The sequence below is a fragment of the Thamnophis elegans genome, chromosome 14 (assembly GCF_009769535.1).
Source record: "Thamnophis elegans isolate rThaEle1 chromosome 14, rThaEle1.pri, whole genome shotgun sequence".
In the NCBI taxonomy this organism is placed as follows: domain Eukaryota; kingdom Metazoa; phylum Chordata; class Lepidosauria; order Squamata; family Colubridae; genus Thamnophis; species Thamnophis elegans.
The window spans coordinates 3,258,996-3,284,433 of NC_045554.1; the positions used below are offsets into that span (position 1 = coordinate 3,258,996).

Consider the following 25,438-nt stretch of genomic DNA (forward strand, 5'->3'; position numbering starts at 1 on the left):
CTGTAAATTAATAAAAGGGTCTTTAGCTGGGACCAGGAGTTTGCTCAGGCTCTTGGGAAGCCTCGGTCAGAACATTATCTACTGGAGTTGACATCTTCAGAGATGGGTCTCAACTTATTTCCTAGGGGGGAAATTTCCCCAGCTAGGAGCAAGATTAGAAGATGCCACCCAGTGGGGCTCAGATTGTAAGGGGAAGACCGCCTGCCAGGATCTCCTGTTTTCCCTAACTTCCCCTTCCCGCATCCAATAGTTTGTCCTTCCTCCTTTCCTTTTCTAAGGCTTTCACTCTATTTTTGCAACATTAAGTCGGGTGGACTTCAATTCCCAGAATGCTCCAGCCAGCTAGGGCTTCTGGGAGTTGGTCTGCTCCAGATTAATGTTGCCAAAATTGAGAGATACTGCCCAAATCATGAGCTTCAAAGTGAAAATCTGGTTCTGCACTGCCCTCCCCAGGACAAGCAAGCAAGGGGGTCTTACACCAGCCCCCCCTTCTGTATCCACCTCTCAAATGAGATCAGTTTTGTACCCAAGATTCCTAAGAGGTCCGTAAAGGGGGCGTGCATAAGCGCACCAGCATGTCTTCCGTCCCTGTCCTTCTGTCCCCATTACTCATTTCATGTCCATGTTTATACTTATGCCGGTTATCTTGTACATGTTTGACAAACTCAATTAAATTAAAAAAGAGCTCGAAGGGGTGAAGGCCGCCATTGTGAAATCAAGCAAATGTATTAAAAAAAAAAACACGTTAAAGGGGAAGTCAGCGAAATTACCAGAATCAGAAGTGAAGACCAGAGGGGAGAATTTGAATAGCGACCAGCCTACTTTCTCTTCACTCTCTTTCTCCGTCCCGGGGCTGGAGGGAGGGAGAGGCCTGCAAAAAAAAAAAAAAAAAGAGATAAGGGGTAGGGGGCAAGAGTCGTAAAAGCTCAGATTCCAAAGCGGTGAGTCGCAGAGGAGACCCAACCCTTAAAGGAGAATCTGCGTAAGAATTCTGGCCATCCTGTGGATTGGGGCTCAAGGTTGAGCAAGCTCTTTCTGGCCTCAGGTTAGCTTCTGTGTGCAAAACATACAGTGGAAAGAGCAGGTACCCCCGGGAAGGGGAGGGGGCAATATGTTACTGGTGTGTGGAGGAGGGGGGGAGGGAAGAAAGATGTCAGGCCTGCAGTTATATTCCTTTTAGAATTTTGGCCTGCCACACTTTCTCTTATTTCATTATGCTGTTTCATTAGTATAGGTGATGGGAGGAGGGAATAGAAAGGAGTAGGATTGTGGAATGTGTTGTTGTCATTCTTTACTAGAAGCCAAGGTCATCTTTTGTCTCCGCACTTTTACACCTGACCGGAAGCAGCTGGGTGTGGATGCCAGCGTGGAAGAAGAAGATTGGACCACATGATGGATTATGGGTGTGGGGACAAGATCATGAACTTTTAACTGGGTGGGATTCTGACGTCATTTCCAGAATTGGGATTAACACAGATGTGCCTAAGATGTCTGCTTTATTAAATTGGAACTTTAAGGATTGTTTTGCCTTGGACTCTGATTTAATTCTACATGATACTTGGAAGGCTGACAAAAGAGAGCACATTTGTTGCCCTACACAAATGCACCGTAACTGAAATCCTTGGATCTGTGCTAAGGGAGAATGCTCAACCTGGAGGAAGGGCTAACCGTACGAATCTCCACCGAGGAGGTGAGGCCTTCAGGCCTGGCTTAGGAGGCCGGTGTAGGTAGCATCTAAGTCAAGGATGGGAAACCGTAGGCCTTTTGTGACTTCTGGACTTCAACTCCCAGAATTCCTGAGCCAGCAAGTCGTAAAGGGGCCATCATTCCTGCCTCCACCCCCACCCCACTGCCTCTGATCCAAATCCAGACACTTGCTCCGTTCTGCAGAGCTGAGCCAGCTGCTGCTGCTGCGGGTATGTCTGTGTGTGTGTGCATAGCTGTAACAGCTGGCGAGCAACTCAGCCTGGGGGTTGGGTAGAGGAATGCCTTTTGGCTGAAATGGTTTGGATTCCGCGTCTGGGTATATGAGGGATGCAGATCAACTGCGTCTAGGCAGGGGGTGGGTGGGTGGATGTCCAACCTTGGCAACTTTTAAGACGTGTGGACTTTGGCTCCCCAGAATTCCCCAGCCAGCGTGGGAGTTAAAAGTCCACAGGTCTTAAAGTTGCCAAGGTTGGACACCCCTGGTCTAGATGATGCTAGGGTTTCTGTTTGAGTGGGCCTTCGGGTGTGTGTGTCAGAGATGGCATTAAGCAGGTTCTGGAGAACCGGTAGCGGAAATTTTGAGTAGTTTGGAGAACCGGTAAATAGCGTCTCTGGCTGGCCCCGCCCCCATCTATTCTCTGCCTCCCGAGTCCCAGCAGATCGGGAGGGAATGGGGATTTTGCAGTCTCCTTGCTCTGCCACCCCCACCAAGCCACACCATGCTCACCTAACCACACCCACAGAAACGGTAATAAAAAAATTTGAATCCCACCACTGTGTGTGTGTTGCCTTTCTTCCTTTGACCCACTAAACTTAGAGGCAGATGGACTTTCCAGGGTTTTTTTTTTGAAGACGTTTTGCTTCTCATCCAAGAAGCTTCTTCAGCTCTGACTGGATGATGGGGAAGGGTTTATATTCCTTGCAGAGAGAGCTGGTCATTTGCATCCTTTTAGAGAGTCATTGAGGCCACTTGGAGGTTCATCTGTGTCCTCAGGGTCCCCCATGTTGAGCCTTCCAGGTCCAAGTGGCCTCGGCGACTCTCCAAAAAGGATGCAAATGACCAGCTGTCTGCAAGGAATATAAATCCTTCTGTTCAGAGCCGAAGAAGCTTCTTGGGTGAGAAGTGAAATGTCTTCGAAAAAGAAACCAGAAGGTCTGGTTGCCTTTGGAGAGCCGAGGTGGCGCAGTGGTTAAATGCAGCACTGCAGGCTACTTCAGCTGACTGCAGTTCGGCTGTTCAAATCTCACCGGCTCAAGGTTGACTCAGCCTTCCATCCTTTCGAGGTGGGTGAAATGAGGACCCAGACTGTGGGGGAGATATGCTGACTCTGTAAACCGCTTAGAGAGGGCTGAAAGCCCTATGAAGTGGTATATAAGTCTAACTGCTATTGCTATTGCTAACCCTGACCCTGGATGACTAACAATCTCCGTAGACAAGCTGGCTGCTAGACCACTCAGCTTATGAAGGCCACCGTAAAATCCTCCGTTTCCAACTTACTGTTCTTCAAGAGGTGCTTGTGTGACGTGAGCCCTGGATGCAGACTGAACGGGTCTCAGAGCTGATGTCTTCCTTTCCTCTTCCTCCTCTTCCCTCCCTGCTTCGCCACCAACAACTCCAGACAGAGAGCACAGCCTGGAAGATGAGCCCGGAGCCTAGGAGTGGAACAAGCAGGAATCAGGATCTGGATCTAATGAGGGGAGCTAGGACGCTTCGGTGCTCAGTTGCAGATCTTCCATAGCCTCCCTTAGCAGAAGAGGCACAATTGATGCACCAGCAGTCTGGCGCGGGATTTGAGTTTTGGAAAAGTCATTATCGAAGCACGGCGAATTGGCTCTCCTAGCGCTATCAACCCCCCCTGGCTGCCCCAAGAGGCTGGCCCGAGTGATCGGGCAATATTTCCAGCCGCCTGAGCTCTGATCCAAAGTATCCAGTAACACTAATATATAAAAACACCCGAGGGGGGGTGGCAGTTCTATCCGTGGGGGGCCAGGATAACCAGCACATGCGCCACGTATCCCCCCTCTGCAATAATCTTCCATAAATCACCATCTGGAGAATCCAAGCTATTTTAGATTATAGTGATATATCCACAATATTAAACATTTGAGTAGGAGGAAGCCTGGGATCTCTCTTAGGCTAGACTGAATTAAGAAACTGACTTCCGGAAGCCAAGAGAGGCGTGACTTTTTCCAACTCAGTCTCTAGGTGAAGGGGCTGAATTTAACCCATTGCTTGGATTCTCCAAGCAGCGCACAGGGGAATGGGGCCAGAGTTCCAGCGCAAAGAATGCGGTTGTGCAACACACTGCCAACTTGTAAAGCGTTTCCATGATTATCATCAAGTTGACATTGAAGGGAGGGAGAATTCCATGCATGCCTTCGGCCAGAGTCGGCTCTCATATTTCTACAGCAGGCGTGTGAGATGCGCAAGTTCACAGCCTGCTGCGGCACCTCAGTTGGTGGATGTGATTTATGACACAGATGGAGGGGAGGGGAGACAGAGGGGTAAAGTTCAGATGCCGTTAAGCGGAATTCAGATTTGGCTCCGCAGAAGAAGAAAATGCCAAAATGTTGCTCCTAATAAATGACTGGATTTCTTTTGAACTTTGTCTCGAGGCTCATAATTTACTTAGGGCATCTTTGGAAACTTCACACACACCACGTGACCAAGCCACTTTAGCAGCAGCAGCAGCTCTGACAGCCCTGATTGATTGCTGTTAAGTGATGACTGCATAGATCAGGAACTCTGGGAGTTGAAATCCACATTAGATTAAAGCTGCTAAGGTTGAGAAAAGACTGAATTAACAGAACCTTGGGGCGGAGGGGTGGAGTTAAAAGAGGGATTGGCCTAGAATCCCTGCGTAGTCGCAAACAACCAAGTCCAAACCTCCCTTGAATGCCACTGACCCTTCTCTCACTCCCAGCAGGTGCTAACCGCGAGTGAAGAAGATTCTTGTGCACAGGCATCATCCTCTTTTAATGATCGCCATAATCCTTTGCGGGATGGAGTCTGAGCAACCGAATGGAGCGGAGAGTCCACTGCCCGGATGCCCTTCCTGTCGCCAATGCAGAGCTCTCTCCGGCAGATATATTCTCATCGTGCCCAGGGAGAGAAATATTTGCCTCTACCCTAGGATGTAGGTACACGGGCATGAATGACAATAAATCAGTTAAACTGGAGCTGGTCTTTCATGCCTGACGGAACCAGAGTGACACTGGATTAAGGAAGAGGGGAGAGAAGAGGGGAGGCAGGCTAAGCGCCAGTTCAGACACTTTGGAGTTTTGCTACAGCATTGAAGAGGCTTCTAGCCATTCACAAAGTGAGATGGGGGGGTGAGCAAAGCCAGGGATCTCCCAGCCAAGATCCTGACCGTAACATATTTGACTGTCATTGATCTCCTATCATGCTATGCTTCTCCCTGATCCTGCCTTAATTGGCAAGAGGCCATACATCACTTGCCCCCAGGAGAATGTCGATACGGCAGAAATATAAAACTCAATCCTTGGCTGCAGGAAGATCTTCGGAGGGAGAAAGGCTAAGAAAATATTGAGATCCACAGCCAGATAAAGAGCCCAGACCCTCCGGGCTCTTCCACAGAAACTAGATTTGTCAATATTAGACAATGGCAGCAAATTAAATGGTTGGAAGGGGATCTCGTTTTCACCTGATCTGGAGGTTGTGTCACTTCAATCCCAGCCTTTCTACAGGGGATTTCTTGGTTTTCTTCCAGGCCTCTCAACTTTTGTTTCAGCTGTTGGATTTCGGCCCTGCAGAAAGATGACATGGATCATTGGCGCAGCCAGGCTTTAATACAGACGAATCAAATCCCGGGGGGTGATATTCTGAAGAACCGTGATTCGACAGGTGCTCCCCGAGGTGTCTTGTATAGCAGTCCTCGCTTAGAGACCGTTTCCCCAGTTGCAATGTGGAGGTTGGGCCATAAGGAAGGCTGAGCGCCAAAGGATGGAGGCCTTTGAACTCTGGTGCTGGAGAAGATTTCATTTCATTTCATTTTCATTTTCATTTATTTGTATGCCGCCCTTTTCCCTGAAGGGACTCAGGGCGGCTCACAACTCAAAAGGGAGGGGAATACAAACAGAATAACAAAACATAAAAAACCATACATAGTTAAAAGCACAACAATCATACCATTCGAAGTGGGGCAGCGAGTCTTTAGCCCCAGGCCTGTCGGAACAGCCAGGTTTTAAGGGCTATGCGGAAGGCCTGGAGGGTGGAGAGGGTACGAATCTCCACCGGGAGCTCGTTCCAGAGGGTCGGAGCAGCCACAGAGAAGGCCCTCTTCCGGGTAGTCGCCAGTCGACACTGGCCGGCTGATGGAATTCGGAGGAGGCCTAGTCTGTGGGATCTAATTGGTCTAGTGGAGGTAATTGGCAATAGGCGGTCTCTCAAGATTCCTGCACTGAGTCCCTTCTCACTGTCCGAATCTGCTGCCAGCTCTGCTGGCCACTGGCAAGACACAACATCTTCATGCAATTCTTTCCAGGGCTAATTTGGTTTTCTTAGCAGGCTGAAGGAACTCTTCAGAAGCTAACTAATTCCATCCGCCGGCCAATGCCGACCGGCGACTACCCGGAGGAGAGCCTTCTCTGTGGCTGCTCCGACCCTCTGGAACGAGCTCCCCGTGGAGATTCGAACCCTCACCACCCTCCAGGCCTTCCGCAAAGCCCTTAAAACCTGGCTGTTCCGACAGGCCTGGGGCTAAAGAGCTGTTGCCCCCTCCCCGCCTGGAATGGTATGACTGTTGTGTTTTAAATTATGTATTGTTATGTTTCGTCTTTTTATTTCCTGTCTGTACCCCCCCTTCCCTGATTTGAATTGTGAGCCGCCCTGAGTCCCGTTTGGGGAAAAGGGCGGCATATAAATGTAATCAAATCAAATCAATACTAACTTGGTGAGAAAGAGGCAGGAGGAGGAATAACTAACGAAAAAAACAACTGTGGGATATACTTGCTGAATTCAAAGCATCTCTTCTAGGCTGGGCACTGTATTCACTTTTGACTGGTGGAAAGGGAGGGAGGGGGGAGAAAGAAAAGTTGGATGGTTTCTCCCCCCCCAAATCTGCATTAAACGGGAGTTGGGTTCTGTCGGCTGAGCCCCAGGAACTTAACTCTTTAACCGCCAGCTGATTCTGAAGGACGAGAATACGGTCTCTCAGCCCCGCAACGACGACGTTCTTGCCGAGAGCTTCAGACGCTTCCGAGAGATCGGATTCCTTAGCAACGGAGCCATCCGCTTCTTCAGAGGCTGTGGGAGAGAGCAACAGCGCCCTGCTGGCCTCCGAAGGTTGCAACCCATCCTCCACTTCCTGGAAGAGAGAAAAAAGAAAAAAGAAACACGGATCACCTGAAATGTTTTTTTTTTCTTTCTCTCTCTGCAAGTTACCTCTTTCTGCACTTATCTAATGAGCTAGAAGCACCGGGAAAAGTGAAATGTGCTTTAATGGGAAGCAGTTCGGCTGGGGGGGAAGGGGAGGAGTGAAGAAAAAAAGATCTAAGCAGCCTTCTACAATATGCAGCCTTTCCGATCTTTTACTCGCCGCTGGGGATGCTGGGGATGGTAGTCCGAAGAGGCGAAGGGGACAGATTGCAAAAGGAAATCTAATAGAGCCATTTAGCAGCTGCTTTCTTTGAAGTTGGACCCCTTTCTGGAGTTAGGAACAAACTGGTGGAGGAAGCAGAATGAAATTTCTCCTTCTGGGTGCCCCCCCCCAAAAAAAACCAATCCTGGTCAGCAGTTTCTAACCATGATCCAGGCCATCTCGCGAAAGGTGACCGGGTAAGTTACAGATTACAGATTAACAGAGTTGGAAGGGACCTGGTAGGTCATCTAGTCCAAGCCCCTGTCCAATCAGGAGACCCTGCACCATTCCCGACAGATGGCAGTCCAGTCTCTTCTTGAAAGCCTCCAGTGATGAAGCTCCCACAACTTGTAAAGACAAAGCTGTTCCATGTGTTGATTGTTCTTACTGTCAGAAAAATTTCTCCTTATTTCCAGGTTGAATCTCTCCTTGATAAGTTTCCATCTATTATTATTCCTCGTCCAGCCTTCGTGTGCTTTGGAGCATAATTTGAACCGCGCTTCAAAATATTGGAAGATGCTATCATGTCTCCCCTAGTCTTTCTTTTCATTAAACTAGACATACCCAGTTCCTTCAACTGTTCATCATATGTTTTAGCCTCCAGTCCCCTAATCCTCTTTGTTGCTCTTCTCTGCACTCTTTCTAGAGTCTCAACCTCTTGTTTTTTAGTGTAGTGACCAAAACTGGATGCAGGATTCTAGGTGTGGCCTTACTAAGGCTTTATAGAGTAAGCTAATCATGAAACCATCATCTGTCACTAACAGACATCATGCTGTGTTTAAGATAGTCCCGGACCTCTGATTCTTCATCAAGACTCATGGAAGGGTCTTGGAAAGCCAACTTATTCCGGAATAACTCTCACTTACTTTTTCCCCATCAGAAATCAGTTGGAAGAGTTTCTGTCTCTGGCGAGCAAGGTAATCTGAGGAAAAAGGAACACAGTTTTCAAAATGGGGGAGACGCAAAGTGAGGCCCATCAGCCATTGGAAGGGTGCTGGTGGCAAAAGCCGGAGGTGCGTATTCCCTTGCTAGAGTTTTACCACCGCTCAAGTCGAGAGCCGAGGTGGCGCAGGGGTTAAATGCAGCACTGCAGGCTACTTCAGCTGACTGCAGTTCGGCTGTTCAAATCTCACCGGCTCAGGGTTGACTCAGCCTTCCATCCTTCCGAGGTGGGTAAAATGAGGACCTGGATTGTTGTTGGGGGCGATATGCTGTCTCTGTAAACCGCTTAGAGAGGGCTGAAAGCCCCATGAAGCGATATATAAGTCTAACTGCTATTGCTAAGTGCCTCTGCTGGGCACAAGGATCAGAGGGAGGGTGAGAGAACAAGGGAGGGATAGGGAGAAGGTGTGTCATTGTCTTTAATCCCTTTGCGGGGTGGAGCCTGAGCAACTAAACCAAGCGGAGTGTTTCCTGGCCGGATGCCCTTCGCTGTTGCCAATGTGGAGTTTTGTTCGGCAGATCTATTCTCATCATGCCCAGAGAGATAAATCTGCCCCTACCTAGGATTGAACTCACAGCCTCCTGATTGCGAGGCGAGAGCTCCACCTCTCGGCCACCGCCCCACTCGATAGGAAGAAGGACTATAAATGAGCAGTTTTCAGAGGGTCCCTGATCAGCTGTTGGGAGAGGGAGTTCCTCCCTTGCTTCCTTGGGAGCAAGCAAGTTTTTCACCATGCTTTTCGAGACAGGAAGGGCAGGCAAGCGGGACTCCCTTCGTATGGCAAATCCCCGATACTTTCGGATCACTGCAGCTCATAGTTCCCGCAAATGTTTTTCTCTTTTTGAGAGTTCATCCACGCGACGTTAGACCTCCTGATGAAGTCTGTTAAACCATGCTCGGTTCTGTTTCCCAACCTTGGTCACTTGTGTTGTGACCCGCCGGCAGAGCTGGCAGTAGAGTTGGACAGTGAGAAGGTAGTGGGGAGGAATAGGGACCAGTCTTGGGGGCCGAGGAAAGCTCAGACGAGGGCTCTGCATCAGAGGCAGAGAAAGAGCTAGACAGCAGTGAGGCAGAGGAACAGCTGGAGCCTGTTCCCAGTGCGCGCATGCGCAGAGCTGCCAGAAGACGAGAACAACTAAGAAAGCAAGGTCGACTTGGGAGTAAAGCCACAGGTGGATGATGAATGGCCCCTCCCAGAGGAGATAAAAGAGGAGCGAAAGGGGAGTGGAGTTTGCAGGAGACCATTAATTCACTTCATTGGTTCGTGACTCTCCAAGACTCCTTGCCAACTTTTGCAGAGATCGGCCTGGCAGCTCTCATGCGCAGAGCTGCCGGAAGACATGAACGACTAAGAAAGCAGGGTCGACTTGGGAGTAAAGCCACACCTTGGAGGTGATTGGCCCCTCCTATAGGGAACAAAAGAGGAGCGAATGGGGAGGGGGCTTTTGCAGGAAACAATCTGTTCATTCAGTCTGGAAAGTTCTGTTTGTGATTATAAGCAATTCTCGCTAGGTTTTGCTTATCTGGCAGCTCTCCAAGCGAGATAAGGTTCATGTGGATAAACATTCCTTGGAAAGACTGCTTGCCAAGCCTTGCTGACTGTGAATGACAGGAATTCACAGTGATGTAAATAAAACAGATTTTGTCGGGAGCAAGACTCTGCTTCTTGCTTCCTAAGGAAGCCTGGGGTTGGAGCAGCTTGAAGGTGAATGGACTTCAATACCCAGAATTCCCTGCCCAGCGGAGCTGAAGCCCACCCACTTTAAAAGTGGCCACAGTTGAGAAACACTGTTTTGGAGACCTGTTAAGAGCGGTCGGGATGCTTACTTTTGGCTTGGCTGGACGAGAGGAAGCTGCTCAGAGCGTGATCCATCTCTGCTTTCAGCCTTTCGTTCTGCTCCTGCAGCTCCTTCATCCTTTCGGAGAGTTGGAAGACCGCCGTACTGAGCATCTTCTGGCGTGGGCTCTCAGAAGCTCTAGGCTCAAAAAAAAGAGGGGTGGGGGGAAACCCGTGGCAACACGAAATGTGGCAGTGTCTTGCTCCCTCCTTTACCCAGAGTTTGACCGCCTGCTTTTGTGAAAATACGGACACTTCTGAGCTTTCTGATGATTGAGCGAAGGCGAGTCTACCTTAATTTTGCTCTCCCTCCCCTGAAATCAAGGTGGCAGCTTCCGTTTGAAATCACGATGCTTCCCTGGTGTACTCTTCCTTACACATTCCTCCTGGCTTAAATTTTAGATAAAATTCTAAATTTCGCCCCTCGGGGCAATGCCTGGATTTTGCACGGCTTGTTGGGGGCCCTTAAAGAGCCGAGGTGGCGCAGTGGTTAAATGCAGCACTGCAGGCTACTTCAGCTGACTGCTAGTTCTGCAGTTTGGCTGTTCAAATCTCACCGGCTCAGAGTTGACTCAGCCTTCCATCCTTCCAAGGTGGGTAAAATGAGGACCCGGATTGTTGTTGGGGGGGCGATATGCTGACTCTGTAAACCGCTTAGAGAGGGCGGAAAGCCCTATGAAGCGGTATATAAGTCTAACTGCTATTGCTAATAATTTGTAGAATGCCACCAACATATGAAGGAAGGAAGGAAGGAAGGAAGGAAGGAAGGAAGGAAGGAAGGAAGGAAGGAAGGAAAAGAAGGGAGGGAGGGAGGAAGGAAGGAAAAAAAGGAGAAAGAAAAAGAGGAGGGAGGGAAGGAGAAAGAAAAGAAGGAAAAAAGAAGGGAGGAAGGAAGGAGGAAGGAAGAAAAAGAGAGAAAGAAAAAAGAGGAGGGAGGGAGGATCTATACTCTACGTTTCCACAAAACTACCTTGAGCGCCACAATCCGCCAATTGTCCTGGGATTGCATAGTCCCTTTTCTATCTTCTTCTTCCTCAGCTGCCATCAATCTCTTCCTCCTCTGAATCTTTCATCTGATCTTATAGAAACTGGGCAACTTTTAGTATTCAAAGTCTTTAGCAATATGGAAGCATAAATACCATCAACATAGAATGGAGTTTGCTCAGAAGCGGAAATACACCAATAAGAGGAAGAGTGGGAAACAGAGGAGAGAAGAAAGATAGGAAGAGAGGGATAGGAGAGAGGGTAAGGGGGGAAGATGAGGAGGATAAGGAGGAGTGAATGTAGAGAGAGGAGAAGGAGAAGGGAAGGGGAAGTAGAATAGAAAAGGATGATGGAGGGAAGAAAGGAGGTAGGAGAGAGGCAGAAGAAAGGTGTATGGAGAGCAGAAGAGCCAATAATGGGTTTTTATCTTTCTGGGCGTTGATGACAAGAGGAACTGATGTAATTACTACTTAATACAATAGGATATTGGCTATGTAATAGTATACATGTGATTAAATGTTATGAAAATGGAAAATAAAAAAAGTATTTTTTTTCAAAGTCTTTAGCAATCGGGAGCCTGAGGAAAACATCTCTGCCTGGACTTCCCAAATGTTAACGAAGCGTATTTATTAATCAACCTCTGGGATTTAGGGGAGGAAAAAAGGTTATTTTTAATTGTGACAATGAACTCAAAACACAATCCGTCCCGTGGTTTGCATTTGAACTATGGAGGCTGGCAATCAGCCTCGAGGCCTTTTGTGCAAAAATGGAAGACTTGATTGTGGATTTCCCTAGAAGTGGCCATCAAAAGAGGTAGAAGGGTTAGGGTTGGGATGCGCTAAGCGCTCTTGAAGCCACGTTATTCACTCAGCTTGCTCCTTCAAGCAGCGAGGAAGGAGACAGCCAAGAATTGCAACTCAACTCCCAGCCTCAAAGTTCAGGAAAATGGTTTTTGCAGAGTTTGTGGGGTTACAGGCAGGATTTGAACACAAGCTAGAAAGGGAAGGAAGATTGGGAGGAAATCGTCCAAAGCTCATAACGTGCAACTCGTTTGACCAGTGCTTCGCTTAACAACCGTGGCAAATCAGGCACAACGCGCTTTCATTCTGAGCAGAGACAAAGGAAATAAATATACATAGATAGATGGATGGATGGATGGATGGATGGATGGATGGATGGATGGACAGACAGACATAGACATACATACATACATACGATAGACAGAGACGGACGGACGGACGGATGGACAGACGGACAAAGACATAGAAATACATATACATACATATATAAGATAGATAGATTTTTGTAGATTTTTTTTGTAGATTTTATTAATATTTGTAGGCCGCCCTTTTCCCTGAGGGGACTCAGGGCGGCTCACATAAAATCAGGGAGGGGGAATACAAACATTAAACATAGAGACATATAATAAAAATAGTAAACAACATACATTCATCATTCGGGAGGGGCAACTATCCTTGTCCCCAGGCCTGACGGGCTAGCCAGTTCTTCAAGGCTGTGCGGAAGGTTTGGACGGTGGAGAGGGTACGAATCTCCACGGGGAGCTCGTTCCAAAGGGTCGGGGCTACTACTGAGAAGGCCCTCCTCCTTGTAGTTGCCAGCCGACACTGGCTGGCCGATGGAATACGGAGGAGGCCTAATCTATGTGATCTTATTGGTCGCAGGGAGGTAATTGGCAGGAGGCGGTCTCTCAAGTATCCAGATCCACTACCATGCAGGGCTTTATGGGTGACTAGTAGCACCTTGAAGCGCATCCGGAGCTCGACAGGTAGCCAGCGCAGCTCGCGGAGGATAGGTGTTATGTGGGTGAACCGAGGTGCACCCACAATCACTCGCGCGGCCGCGTTCTGTACTAGCTGAAGTCGCCGGATACTCTTCAAGGGCAGCCCCATGTAGAGCACATTGCAGTATTCCAGCCTAGAGGTCACAAGGGCCCGGGTGACTGTTGTGAGAGCCTCCCGATTCAGGTAGGGTCGCAACTGGCGCACCAGGCGAACCTGGGCGAATGCCCCCCTGGTCACAGCCTTCAAGTGGTGGTCAAATGATAGCTGTGGATCCAGGAGGACTCCTAAGTTGCGGCCCCGAATTACTTGGGTCAAGCCCATGGCTGTCATGGAAGCCATGAACTCCTGCGCCCCGTCAGAGTTTTCACCGAGCGACGGCAAATTAAAGTCCCCCAGGACCATCAACCTAGGGAACTCAATTGCCAGCTCGGCTACCGACTCGAGGAGCGAGGGGAGGGCTGCTGCAACGCTGTTGGGAGGCAGGTACGTTAACAGCAGACCCACTTGACCCTTGAGGTCCAACTTTATCAGCAGAGACTCACACCCGACAAGCTCCGGAGCAGGGACCCTACGAGGAGCTAACGACTCCCGGATAACAATAGCCACACCCCCACCCCTTCCCTGGGCTCTCGGCTGGTGCAGCACCTGAAATCCTTCTGGGCACAGCTCTACAAGGGGGACTCCTCCCTCTGGGCCCAGCCAGGTTTCAGTAATACATGCCAGGTCTGCCCTCTCGTCTGAAATTAAGTCCCGGACGAGAGGAGCTTTGTGTACTACAGACCTGGCATTTAGCGACAGCAGCCTGAGTCCAGGGTCCTGATCACTTGCGCCATCTGGTCTCGGAGTGGGACTCATAGGGCCGGAAGGAGGGATCTCTGTAATGTAGCGAACCCTCCTTCCCCGGTAATGGCCTGCCCTAAAGTCCCCGCCGTATCTGCCCCTCCCTGTTACGACCGTAATACCCCGACCCTCTCCCGTGTCTCTGGTCCCCCCAACCACCCCCATGGCCCCCGCATCTCCCGGCAGGTCCTCCGAATCATACATACTCATGCACTCCCTCAAACAGTCCCCACGTAAGAGTTAAAACACAAAAATTTACAACAATATGATAATAAAAAGTGGGACATTCATTCATCTCATACGTGTCTCATGCATATCCCATACAAAGAGAGAAGAAAAAGATGAAAGAAAAGAAAGAAACTAAGATAGTTGCGCAGTTAGTTAGATAGATAGATAGATGGATGGCTGGATGGATGGATGGATGGATGGACGGACGGACGGACGGACAAAGACATAGAAATACATATACATACATATATAAGATAGATAGATGGATGGATGGATGGATGGATGGATGGATGGATGGATGGATGGATGTTTGGATGGATGGCCATGGACATAGACATACATACATGTATACATATATAAGATAGACAGATAGATAGATGGATGGATGGACATATACATACATACATACATACATACATACATACATACATACATACATACATACGATAGACAGATGGATGGATGGATGGATGGACATAGACATAGACATACATACATATATAAGATAAATGGATGGATGGATGGATATAGACATCCATCCATCCATCCATCCATCCATCCATCCATCCATCCATCCATCCATCCATAAGATAGACAGATAGATAGATATTCTTTTGCCATTTTTAAGGGAAAATGACAGCTTCTTATGAGTGTTACAAGAATCACCAGTCTGCTAACTCAGCTAAACAAAGAGAACGACACTTAGCCAATGACCTTTTTTTAAAAAAAAGCCTTTACATTTCTCTTCCTGCACAGCAATTAGTGAAGAATAGAAACTAGCCAGGAAAAAGTTAAGCACAGGCAGAAAGCCCCAAAGTAATACACGTACTTCCGTTGCACGACTTTTGAGCGTGTCAGCAGGTTCTGGAGGCGCCGGATCTGAAAAGGGGAAAGAATATTAACCAAGCTAGCAACCTCATGGGGAAGGAGCCGAGCTCTCGTCAGGTGGCCCCGAAAGAAGCCAAGGCTATGGACATCCCCCCGTTTTCTGGGGGAGTTCATTTTAATCATTTAATCTTATCTATGCTCAGGAGTTCCTGAGCATAGAGAAGAGCCCCACAGCCCACAGAACTGCAGCAAGCAACGTTTAACCGAATGCTTTTAAGGAGGTTTCTCTCTTTCAAATCCTTTTTTCCTACCTCTTGGTAGGAAGTATGCAGAGCGACAGTCATTTCTTCCATGTTGGTATTCTTCATGTCTGCCTGGAGTTGACTTTGGTGGGAAACAAGACACAGAAGGAGGAGGATTGGCACAGTCCAAAGAAGCAGAGGTTAACCCCCCTAAAGATTTCTTAAGCATGCGGATGGATCGCTATCAATGTTATGACTAGATCCCACTTTTCAGACCCTTACGGATGCGAGACAGGGAGAAGTCAAAACAAACAAGTCAAGAGAACACAGGGATCATTTTCCTATTCTGCGCCCCCCCAGCCTGCGTTCGGCTTTCATGAGCAGAATAACAGAGTTGGAAGGGGACCTTGGAGGTCTTCTAGTCCAACCCCTGGCTCAAGGCGGGAGTCCTTATACCATTCTGGCCAAACGCAGGAGAGCCCTGTGGCCAGAAGTCCCTTGGGTCCCTTGAAACTTGGGTCTTCTGCAAGAAGGAAGAGGCGGGGGGGGGGGGAGAAATAATCAACAGCTTCTCCATACTTAATGGTGTTGTCTTTCTCCTTGCACTGCTGTTCTAGCCTGAGAATCTTCTGCTTCAAACCATTTATCATCTATTCCGAGAGAGAAAGAGAGGGGGAAAGAAGAATAGGTTGCTTCTTTATTGTACTTTCCTGGTTCTGGAAAGCGATAAAGGCAGAAGAGAGGGGGTGGGGGGAAGGGCAAAAAGGTGCATTTACCAAGCTGCTGTCGTTCTTCTGTTCTGTCCGTACCCAGCTAAATTCAGAATACTGGAAAAGAAAAACACAAAACACTTCAGCGTTCCTGATTAATGAACTGGGAGGATGGAGGTTTGTTCTCTGAGCTTGTGGGTTGGTTCCCGAATGTTTCGTTACCAGGCTAGGTAATCTCTTCAGTGGAGTTGAGGGGGACGTCAGCATTGGTGTTCTGCTTATAAGGGCTTTGTGTGTTCAGTAGGTCTTGTGATGGGAAGGTCATGTCAGGGGAGGGTCTTGTGATGGATCAGGTGTGATGGGTTGTTGTTGTTGTTGGCTGCAAAGTCGTGTCCGACCCATCGCGACCCCATGGATAACGTTCCTCCAGGCCTTCCTGTCCTCTGCCATCCTCTGGAGTCCATTGAAGCTCACGCCGGCTGCTTCGGTGACTCCATCCAGCCACCTCCTTCTCTGCCATCCCCTTCTTCTTCTTTTGCCCTCCATCCTTTCCAGCATGAGGCTCTTCTCCAGGGAGTCCTTCCTTCTCCTTAGGTGGCCAAAGTCTTTGAGTTTCCTCTTCAGGATCTGGCCTTCTAAAGAGCAGTCAGGGTTGATCTCCTCTAGGACTGACCAGTTGGATGGCCTTGTAGTCCTTCTTCTTTTGCCCTCCATCCTTCCCAGCATGAGGCTCTTCTCCAGGGAGTCCTTCTTCCTTCTCCTTAGGTGGAACAAAGTCTTTGAGTTTCCTCTTCAGGATCTGGCCTTCTAAAGAGCAGTCAGGGTTGATCTCCTCTAGGACTGACCGGTTGGATGGCCTTGTAGTCCTTCTTCTTTTGCCCTCCATCCTTCCCAGCATGAGGCTCTTCTCTAGAGAGTCCTTCCTTCTCATTAGGTGGCCAAAGTCTTTGAGTTTCCTCTTCAGGATCTGGCCTTCTAAAGAGCAGCCAGGGTTGATCTCCTCTAGGACTGACCAGTTGGATGGCCTTGCAGTCCAAGGGCCTGGGTGATGGGTTACACCTGACCGATCCACAAGACTGATCACAAGACCCACGCCTGACGAAACCCTCACCAGATGTGACCTCCCCATCGCAATACTTACAGACCACACGAAGCCCTTATAAGCAGAAGAAGACCAAGACTCACATGCCCTAAACCTCACTGAAGATGTTACCCAGCTTGGTAATGTAGCGTCCAGAAACCAACCCATAAGCTCAGAGAATGAACCTCCAACCCTCATCCTCCACCCCAGCTACAGGTATTTGCCACCACAGAGAATGCATGTTGTTAGGTTCTGCGGTTTGCTTAATCAAGGCCAGGCCTCGCCAGGCTTCAGCCCCAGAAAGCCCGAAGCAATCGGCTTCCCTTGCTCGGTGGTCAGAAGACGAAAGAGCCACCGGGTGGGACCCTGGGCTTACCTTGAAAGGCTCCAAAAGCTGCTCCATTTGTCTGTCCTTCCGGGTGTTGTCTTCTTCCACCCGCCGAAGTTTGGTCTTCATCCGATCCGCTTCGCACTTCTGAGCTTGGATGGTCTGTCGCGGAAGGGGAGGAAAGAGAGAAATCTTTCAGAATCCTTGAGCAAGACGAACGGGAAACAGAAACAAAGAGAAAATTTATCTTACATGGTGGCATCAGAGAATCTCATTTCTTTTTTTTTGCTTCCTAGGAATCTTGTCTAGGATACCTTTAAGTCCTCAGCTGCTCCCCTCCTGCCCTGTTGCTTTTAAACATTTCCAGAAAGCAGAGAGACCATGTTCTGACCGAGGCTTCCCAAGAGCCTGAAGCAAACTCTTTGTCCCGACAAAACCTTTTATTAATTGACTGTGAATTCTGCTCATTCACATCCAGCAAAGTCTTTCGAGGGAGGATTTATAGTCACAGACCTTATCTAGCTTGGAGAGCTGCCAGGCTGATATCTGCAAAACTTGGCAAGGAGTCTCAGAGAGTCCCGAACCAATTAAGCAAACTGATTGTCTCCTGCAAACTCCACTCCCCTTTCGCTCCTCTTTTATTTCCTTTGGGAGGGGCCATTCAACTGTGGCCTTACTCCCAAGTCAACCCGTTCTTTAGCTGTTCCCTTCGCCCGGCAACTCTGTGTATACACACACTGGGAACAGGCACCAGCTGTTCGTCTGCTTCACTGCTGTCTGACCCCGAAGGCAGCTGATAAGTGTCAGACGGCTCTGGCCCCCTTTCTGCCTCCGACACAGAGCCCTCATCAGAGCCTTCCCCAGACCTCAGGACTGGCCCATCTTCCTCCCCAACCCTCCTCACTGTCCGAATCTGCTGCCAGCTCCATTGGATGCTGGTGGGCCCCAACAGACCAGGCTTCAAAGGGGAGAAAAGCGTATGAACTAAAACTCTCCCAAAAGTATGTTCTGTTCATTCCAGAGATAGAAGTTGTTGTTCTCACCTTCTTGAGCTCGATTATCTCGTCGTACATATCCTCCTTTTCCTTGTAGTCTGGAGTCCCGGGGATGTAGCCTAGAAAAGGAGACGAGCCCCCAAATGGCAGGGATAAAGTATTTTTTAACACCATATAATTCTATCTGTTGCCGAGCTTTCACACCTGTTCATTCCTCGTTTTCTTTAAAGCTCCTGGAATCTCGGACGGACTAAAAATTCTGGAGTTGGCATCGGTGCTAACTGAGGCCGAGACCATCGCCCAGAAGCCTGAAGGCAACTTGGATGTGAGGTTTGTGATCTAGGCTTGGAGAGACGCAAGTTTTAATTTTTCTTCTGAGAGGGAAGCGGCTCTGTGCAAGAACCGAGAGGACAAGAGCAACTTTACGTGGCACTTTGATAACAAAGGCATCAATATGACACATCTGTCATCTCTGCTGCAGCCATCTTTTTTTTCCAAAGGAGTTCTGTGGCGTTGCGCCCATTTTGCAGAAAGGGTGCTGAAGGCAGATTGGAAGACGGGGGGCTCGCTTAAGACTATTTTAACAGGCAGGTAGAAAAAAGGATGGTTTCCTTTTAAATTTATAATAAATTTATAAGGATTTATTTATTATTATTTATTTATTTATTTCCCTGTCAGGAAATTTATTTATTTATTTATTTATTTATTTATTTATTTATGAAGTTTACACTGCCGGGGTGTCCAGCCGGGGCAACTTTTAAGACCTGTGGACTTCCATTCCCCGAATTCCTCCAGCCAACACTGGAGGAATTTGGGGAGTTGAAGCCCACAGGTCTTAAAAAGTTGTCCAGGTTGGAGACTCTTGGCCTAGGCAGAGTCTATTCAATCTGAATGAACCCCCGGCAGTTTATGAGTCCCTATTTACGATTACTTCCTCTGGGTCTGAAGAAGTTGAAAAAAAAAAAAAAACCACCCTTAAAAGTTTCCACAGAATCAGGATGTTTACGAATGAGGGTGGAGGTTCGATCTCCCAAGCTTTAGGGATTCCCCTAAATTCCACCGAAGACGGTAGCTAGCACGGTAACAAAATGTTCAGAAACCAACCCACAAGCTCAGAGAACGAACCTCCGCCCTCATCCTCCACCCAAGCTACAGATTGTTCGCAACTATGTTTACAAGTCTTCAGGTCTTAGCTTTTCAAAAGCCTGCCTCGCCTCCTAGAGGCAGAGTTTAGATTAGATGGAAGGGACCTTGTAGGTCATCTAGTCCAACCCCCTGCCCAAGCAGGAAACCCTGCACCATTTCTGACAGATGGCTGTCCAGTCTCTTCTTGAAAGCCTCCAGGGATGAAGCTCCCACAACTTCCGAAGGCAACTTCTGTTCCCTCGGTTGATTGTTTTGTCAGGAAATTTCGCCTTATTTCTAGGCTGAATCCCTCCTCGATCAGTTTCCATCCATTATTTCTATCCAGTTCCCTGCCTCCGAACTCACCACGGCTGGCAGAGCGAGCGTGTTTCGGTTTCTTCATCCCCAAAGCTTCCTTGAGATACTCGGGTGTGCTGCCGGCGAGAGGGGAGGAAGCAGTTCGGATGCCAATGTCGGACTTGGAGTGGCTCATCCAGGTACCTAGTGAAGAGGGGAAGGGGGCTGTCAGCTGCCACCTCAATGCCTGCTTGCACTGCGGTGCTGTTCGCTGACCGATTGCCACGAAGGGATGGAGGGGGGGGGAAGGCAAGGGGGAACCCGAAAGTAAGCGCTGTTATCTCTTTGAGATGCTGCTTCAAGGTCGCTGGCATTTCAATAGAATATCTATATATATAATATATAATAAAGTTACAAGTGTATTTCAAATAGTCAACAAGTGCTCAGTAGCTGAACTTAAGAGAACTGTTCTAAAATATATTGGAAAAAAGAATAAAAAAATGTTTATTCTTTTTTCCAATATATTTTAGACTGTTTTTGTTAAAGATTTATACTGTGTATGGGTTCTGGGAAGTCAGGGGAGGGAAGGCTGGGGGGGGGGGGGGTTGGGAGGGAGGGATGCATATTAAGCTTGACGAGGGGTGTTAGATTTTAAAGTAATATGATTGCACATGTATACTGTCTTCTCTTATTTTTTCTTTAAAACTAAGATATGTTAAGTATATTGATATGGAAGCATAAATACCATCAACATAGAATGGAGTTTGCTCAGAAGCTGAAATACACCAATGAGAGGAAGAGTGGGAAACAGAGGAGAGAAGAAAGATAGGAAGAGAGGGATAGGAGAGAGGGTAAGGGGGGAAGATGAGGAGGATAAGGAGGAGTGGAATGAAGAGAGAGGAGAAGGAGAAAGGAAGGGGAAGTAGAGTAGAAAAGGATGGAGGGAAGACAGGAGGTAGAAGAGTGGGAAACAAAAGGGAGAAGAAAGATGGGAAGAGAGGGATAGGAGAGAGGGTAAGGGGGGAAGATGAGGAGGATAAGGAGGAGTGGAATGAAGAGAGAGGAGAAGGAGAAAGGAAGGGGAAGTAGAGTAGAAAAGGATGGAGGGAAGACAGGAGGTAGAAGAGTGGGAAACAGAAGGGAGAAGAAAGATGGGAAGAGAGGGATAGGAGAGAGGGTAAGGGGAGAAGATGAGGAGGAGAAGGAGGAGTGGAATGAAGAGAGAGGAGAAGGAGAAAGGAAGGGGAAGTAGAGTAGGAAAGGATGATGGAGGGAAGAAAGGAGGTAGGAGAGAGTTAGAAGAAAGAGGTGTATGGAGAGCAGAAGAGCTAATAATGGGTTTTTTATCTTTCTGGGCGTTGATGGCAAGAGGAACTGATGTAATTGCTACTTAATACAATAGGATATTGGCTATGTAATAATATACACGTGATTATATGTTATGAAAGTGGAAAATAAAAAAAGTATATTTTTTTAAAAAAAGAGAACTGCTCTGACACTTTGCTAACAAGATGCCCGACTCTACTTGAAGGCTGTATCGGCTATTAAGGATAGTGATTTTTCTTTTTTGTTAAATACGCCACTTAAGTAGCTTTATAAACACTTAATTAATAGCTTTTATTCAAACTGCTGAGTCTGGAATGTAAAGGAAGAGGCTTCCAATAACAAGGAGGGTAAAAGTAGTTCTTACCATTAAAAAAAAAAATCCGATTAAATTAAAAACCTGCCTTCTGCTAATCTAGTTCATGAATCAGACTGACAATGGGTTTGTAATTGAGCAAGCCAATTTCCTCAAAGGAAACAGCCATGTGATTAAAAGGAGCCGAGGTGGCGCAGTGGTTAGGGTGCAGTACTGCAGGCCACTTCAGCTGACTGCTATCTGCAGTTCGGTGGTTCAAATCTCACCGGCTCAAGGTTGACTCAGCCTTCCATCCTTCCAAGGTGGGTGAAATGAGGACCCAGACCGTGGGGGCGATATGCTGACTCTGTAAACCGCTTAGAGAGGGCTGAAAGCCCTATGAAGCGATATATAAGTCTAACTGCTATTGCTATTGCTATCAGTGGGGTGGTGCAGAGTGCTACATAGCAATTTAAGCTAAGTTGCTGGAGGAGCACACTGCTTTGCATCCTGGCTTCAGGTAGTTAGGATCCTTAGGTTGAGTAACTTTTCTACTCTTGGTATAACCTTGACACTCTAATACAGCTTTGAAGCAGTGATTGTGTGTGTGTTAGGAAAACACCAGATTTTCTATGTTGCAAGGGTTAAATTTTATCAATAGAAAAGACTTTTATACTTGTATTTGAGAAAAATTAAATTAGCAATAGCAATAGCAGTTAGACTTATATACCGCTTCATAGGGCTTTCAGCCCTCTCTAAGTGGTTTACAGAGTCAGCATATCGCCCCCAACAACAATCCGGGTCCTCATTTTACCCACCTCGGAAGGATGGAAGGCTGAGTCAACCTTTGAGCCGGTGAGATTTGAACAGCCGAACTGCAGAACTGCAGTCAGCTGAAGTAGCCTGCAGTGCTGCATTTAACCACTGAGCCACCTTGGCTATTCCTATTAGCAATGCTTGAGATAATGCTTGAAATGCGCTCCCACTATACAAATGCATGGAAAGACCTAAGTGTAACTATCTAAAAATTGGCAAACAAAATCCTCGAAAAGGGGGGGGGGGGGGAAAGATCGCTGGCATTATCAGCTGTGTACCAGTTAGGAAAACATCCTGTCTGAACCTGACTGGTCACACGGGGTGGGCAATGGGAGGGAACCAAGAGAAGGGAAAAATTCAACCTAGGGATTTTGGCCCCCGATCCTCAGTTCTGGCTATGCTTGCTCGCAATATACGTTGTGTTTTGCTTCGCAATATAATTGCAGAAGAGCGGGGTGGCAGGTATGACAGAGGCACCAAGAAAGATAGCAGGAGCCCTTAGATTTATACTAGGAGGGAGAGAAGGAGAGAAGAAAGGAGGGAAGGAAGGAGGGAATGCAGGAGAGAAGAAAGGGGGGAAGGAAGGAGGAAAGGAAGGAGGAAAGGAAGGAGAGAAGAAGAAAGGAGGGAAGGAAGCAAGGAGGGAAGGAGAGAAGAAGAGAAGAAAGGAGGGAGGGAAGGGGGAAGGAAGGAAGGAGGGAAGGAAGGAGAGAAGGAGAGAAGAAAGGAGGGAAGGAAGGAGGGAAGGAAGGAAGAAGAAGTAGGATTGTTGTAAGATAAGATGGGTTTATGGGATGGTAAAAAAGCAATTTCAAGTATATTGTCAACTGTAGGAGAGAAAAATTGTTACAAATACATATTATTAATAACAGTTATGAGATCATATAATTGTGAATGTGTATATGAGAAATAAATTTTTTTTAAAAAAAAGATTTATACTACACTCCTCTCTAAGTGGTTTGCAGAGTCAGTCTATGGTGACACAGTGGTTAGAATGAAGTAATGCAGGCTAATTCTGTTCACATTGCCACGAATTTGATTCCTTTGATCCTGACCAACAATCTGGGCCCCCGTTTTACCGACCTTGCAAAGATGGAAGCCTGAGTTAACCTTGAGCAGGCCAGGATCGAACTGCTGGCTGTGGGAATGCAGAGTAAGCCTGCAATGCTGCACTCTAACCACCGAGCCACCGTGGCTCCTAAGGGAAGACAATGCTACCATGCAGGCAGATGCATTCCCTTTGTGCAGATTCAGCACCTGGACATCCGTTAACCGGACCTTTTCATCTGGATCTTAATCCCGGTTCTACTGGGCTCCGGAATGCTCTGGTAAAGGAGGAGCCAAGATTTCATACCTTGCTTCAGAGACCCACGCCAATATTGCTTTGAGGCTTTCACTAAGGGGCTCTCAAAGCGCTTACTCTCGGCGCTTTTAAAAGTCCGCAGAAATCCAGTTCGTTTAGAATGGAGGCAGGTGTAAGAGGTATATGGAGATCCTGCAGGAAGGACAAAAGATTAAAAGTATTAAAGATTAAAAGTATTAAAAAGCAAGCAGGATGCTAACATTTCATTTTGTTACAAGATGAGCAGGCTCTTTTAGGATCTTGGGGGGAAAAAACAAAAAATAATTCATAATAATTCTTGCTGCATAACACGTAACAGTGGGCCTTTCTTAATCGGTTCCACCACAAATCCGCGGTAGACTAAAGCGCGCTCCACGAAAGCGCGTACGTGACGTCATCACAGCGCGATGAAAACGGCACGCTGTGAGCGGTAAATTTAAAATTAACGCGAAAACCTTACCCTAACCCCCCCAAACCTAACCCTAAACCTAACCCTAACCCTTAACCTAACCCTAAACCTAACCCTTAACCTAACGCTAAACCTAACCCTAACGCTTAACATAACCCTAAACCTAATCCTAACCCTTAACCTAACCCTAACCCTAACCTTTATGTGAATCGGCTTGCTTTAATTTTATTTTAATTTAATTTATTTTTAATTTTATTTGTCGCGCTGCTGATGACGTCACGTACGCGCTTTGATCGGGCGCGCTTTAGTGGACCGCGGTTTTGACGGGTCACGACTTAATCAGGTAGAGCAAAAATGCGACATGTTTTCAAAGAACTAGGTAACACTTTATGGAAGAAAGCATTGTACTTCTCCTAGCAGCCGAGTTCTACCTCTCGATCCCTTTCCATAAAAAGGAGATCTTTCAACGAAAACTTGCAGATTTTTATTAAGACTAAGTTGTCTCAAAGGAAAGGACAGCAGGTCAACCAACGTTGCGATGTGACACTAACTTGATTTTGCAGGCCTGCGAGACATTTTCTTCTTCAGTGTCTGTAAAACAAAGAAACAAACAAAAGACTTTGTGTTGTAATTTGTTACTAGGGCTCTTTTCTTGGGGAATTCCCCGCTGGTGTTCCATTTTCTGAGCAAAATTCTCTTGCAATTACAGATTTATTGGAATCCGATGGCTAGTGTTTTATGGTCACATCGATTCCAAAGTGTTAAAAAAAGCAGAAAATGCTCAGAAGAGTTTAGAATTTGGAAGCAAATAGACATATGAATCCATTGCAAAATTTTCTTTGTCTAGCTTGAGTGTCATAGATAGGCTGCAAACAGTTTGCTGGTTTAATTTGAATTAACCTAAAACACAAAACCAGATTACTGTGGTTTGATTAACAAACCATTATTTTTTTAGTGTGACATCTGAATCCATCCAGGATCAAGGTATAGAAAATGGGAGGATTGAAAGATATCTAACCCAACTTACTGTTTCTGTATCAGAATCATAGGTCGGAGCAAGAGAATTATCTTCTGCCTGTAAAGACATAATTATTATAAGATTTCGTCCTGAAGGGTGATATCTAAATAACTTTATGAGGCTGGCATTCACTGAGATGGAGCAGGGGTCCCTCAATCGAGTCAGTTATGACTGGCAGCTACTTCTCTGAAGCTTTCTCATCCTTTTATCCTAGAACCTTTAGCCTGAGATGGCTGGAATATGGCCAATCTAAATTTCTCAGGAAGGTTAGAAAAATAATAACCATCCATCCATCATCAGCCATCTGTCATACTGGTTGGCCAACTCAAGATGCCAGTGACGGAATGCAAGTTACTGTCTGGAACAATCAGCTATAAAAGATCTAATGCATGGGGCTCTTGGTACCCTCTTAAGATTGGGGTTTTTTCACAGATGTTTCATTACCCAGCTAGGTCACATCTTAAGTACTAGTAAGGGGTGGGTTTATATGTACTAGTGGCTCTGTTTATATATACTAGTGGCTTGCTCTGTCAAGTGTTGTTGGGCTGTTTACTACTTGATTGTTGGCCTAGTGTTAAGATAGATGGATGAGCAAACAGACAGACAGGTAGATACCTAGATAGATGACAGATAAAGATAGATATGATAGGTAGGTAGGTAGGTAGGTAGGATGAGCAAACAGACAGAC

At 47.2% G+C, this 25,438-nt stretch overlaps 1 protein-coding gene across 3 annotated transcripts in view; it reads right to left on the reverse strand.

Moving 5' to 3' along the window:
* IQCE (IQ motif containing E) overlaps positions 1–25,438 on the reverse strand; it is a 28,910-nt gene that overhangs the window by 1,764 nt on the left and 1,708 nt on the right. For all 3 annotated transcript variants that reach the window (XM_032230815.1, XM_032230816.1, XM_032230817.1), the window contains exons 2-17: positions 24,760–24,807; positions 24,284–24,323; positions 23,336–23,476; positions 19,617–19,751; positions 18,174–18,244; positions 17,179–17,292; positions 15,788–15,838; positions 15,591–15,661; positions 15,081–15,153; positions 14,771–14,820; positions 10,078–10,226; positions 8,174–8,229; positions 6,838–7,034; positions 5,373–5,475; positions 3,206–3,360; positions 771–871 (exon numbers count right to left, since the gene is read on the reverse strand). In XM_032230815.1, the coding sequence (XP_032086706.1) occupies positions 771–871; positions 3,206–3,360; positions 5,373–5,475; positions 6,838–7,034; positions 8,174–8,229; positions 10,078–10,226; positions 14,771–14,820; positions 15,081–15,153; positions 15,591–15,661; positions 15,788–15,838; positions 17,179–17,292; positions 18,174–18,244; positions 19,617–19,751; positions 23,336–23,476; positions 24,284–24,323; positions 24,760–24,807 (1,555 nt within the window). The remainder of the gene's footprint in view (positions 1–770; positions 872–3,205; positions 3,361–5,372; positions 5,476–6,837; positions 7,035–8,173; positions 8,230–10,077; positions 10,227–14,770; positions 14,821–15,080; positions 15,154–15,590; positions 15,662–15,787; positions 15,839–17,178; positions 17,293–18,173; positions 18,245–19,616; positions 19,752–23,335; positions 23,477–24,283; positions 24,324–24,759; positions 24,808–25,438) is intronic.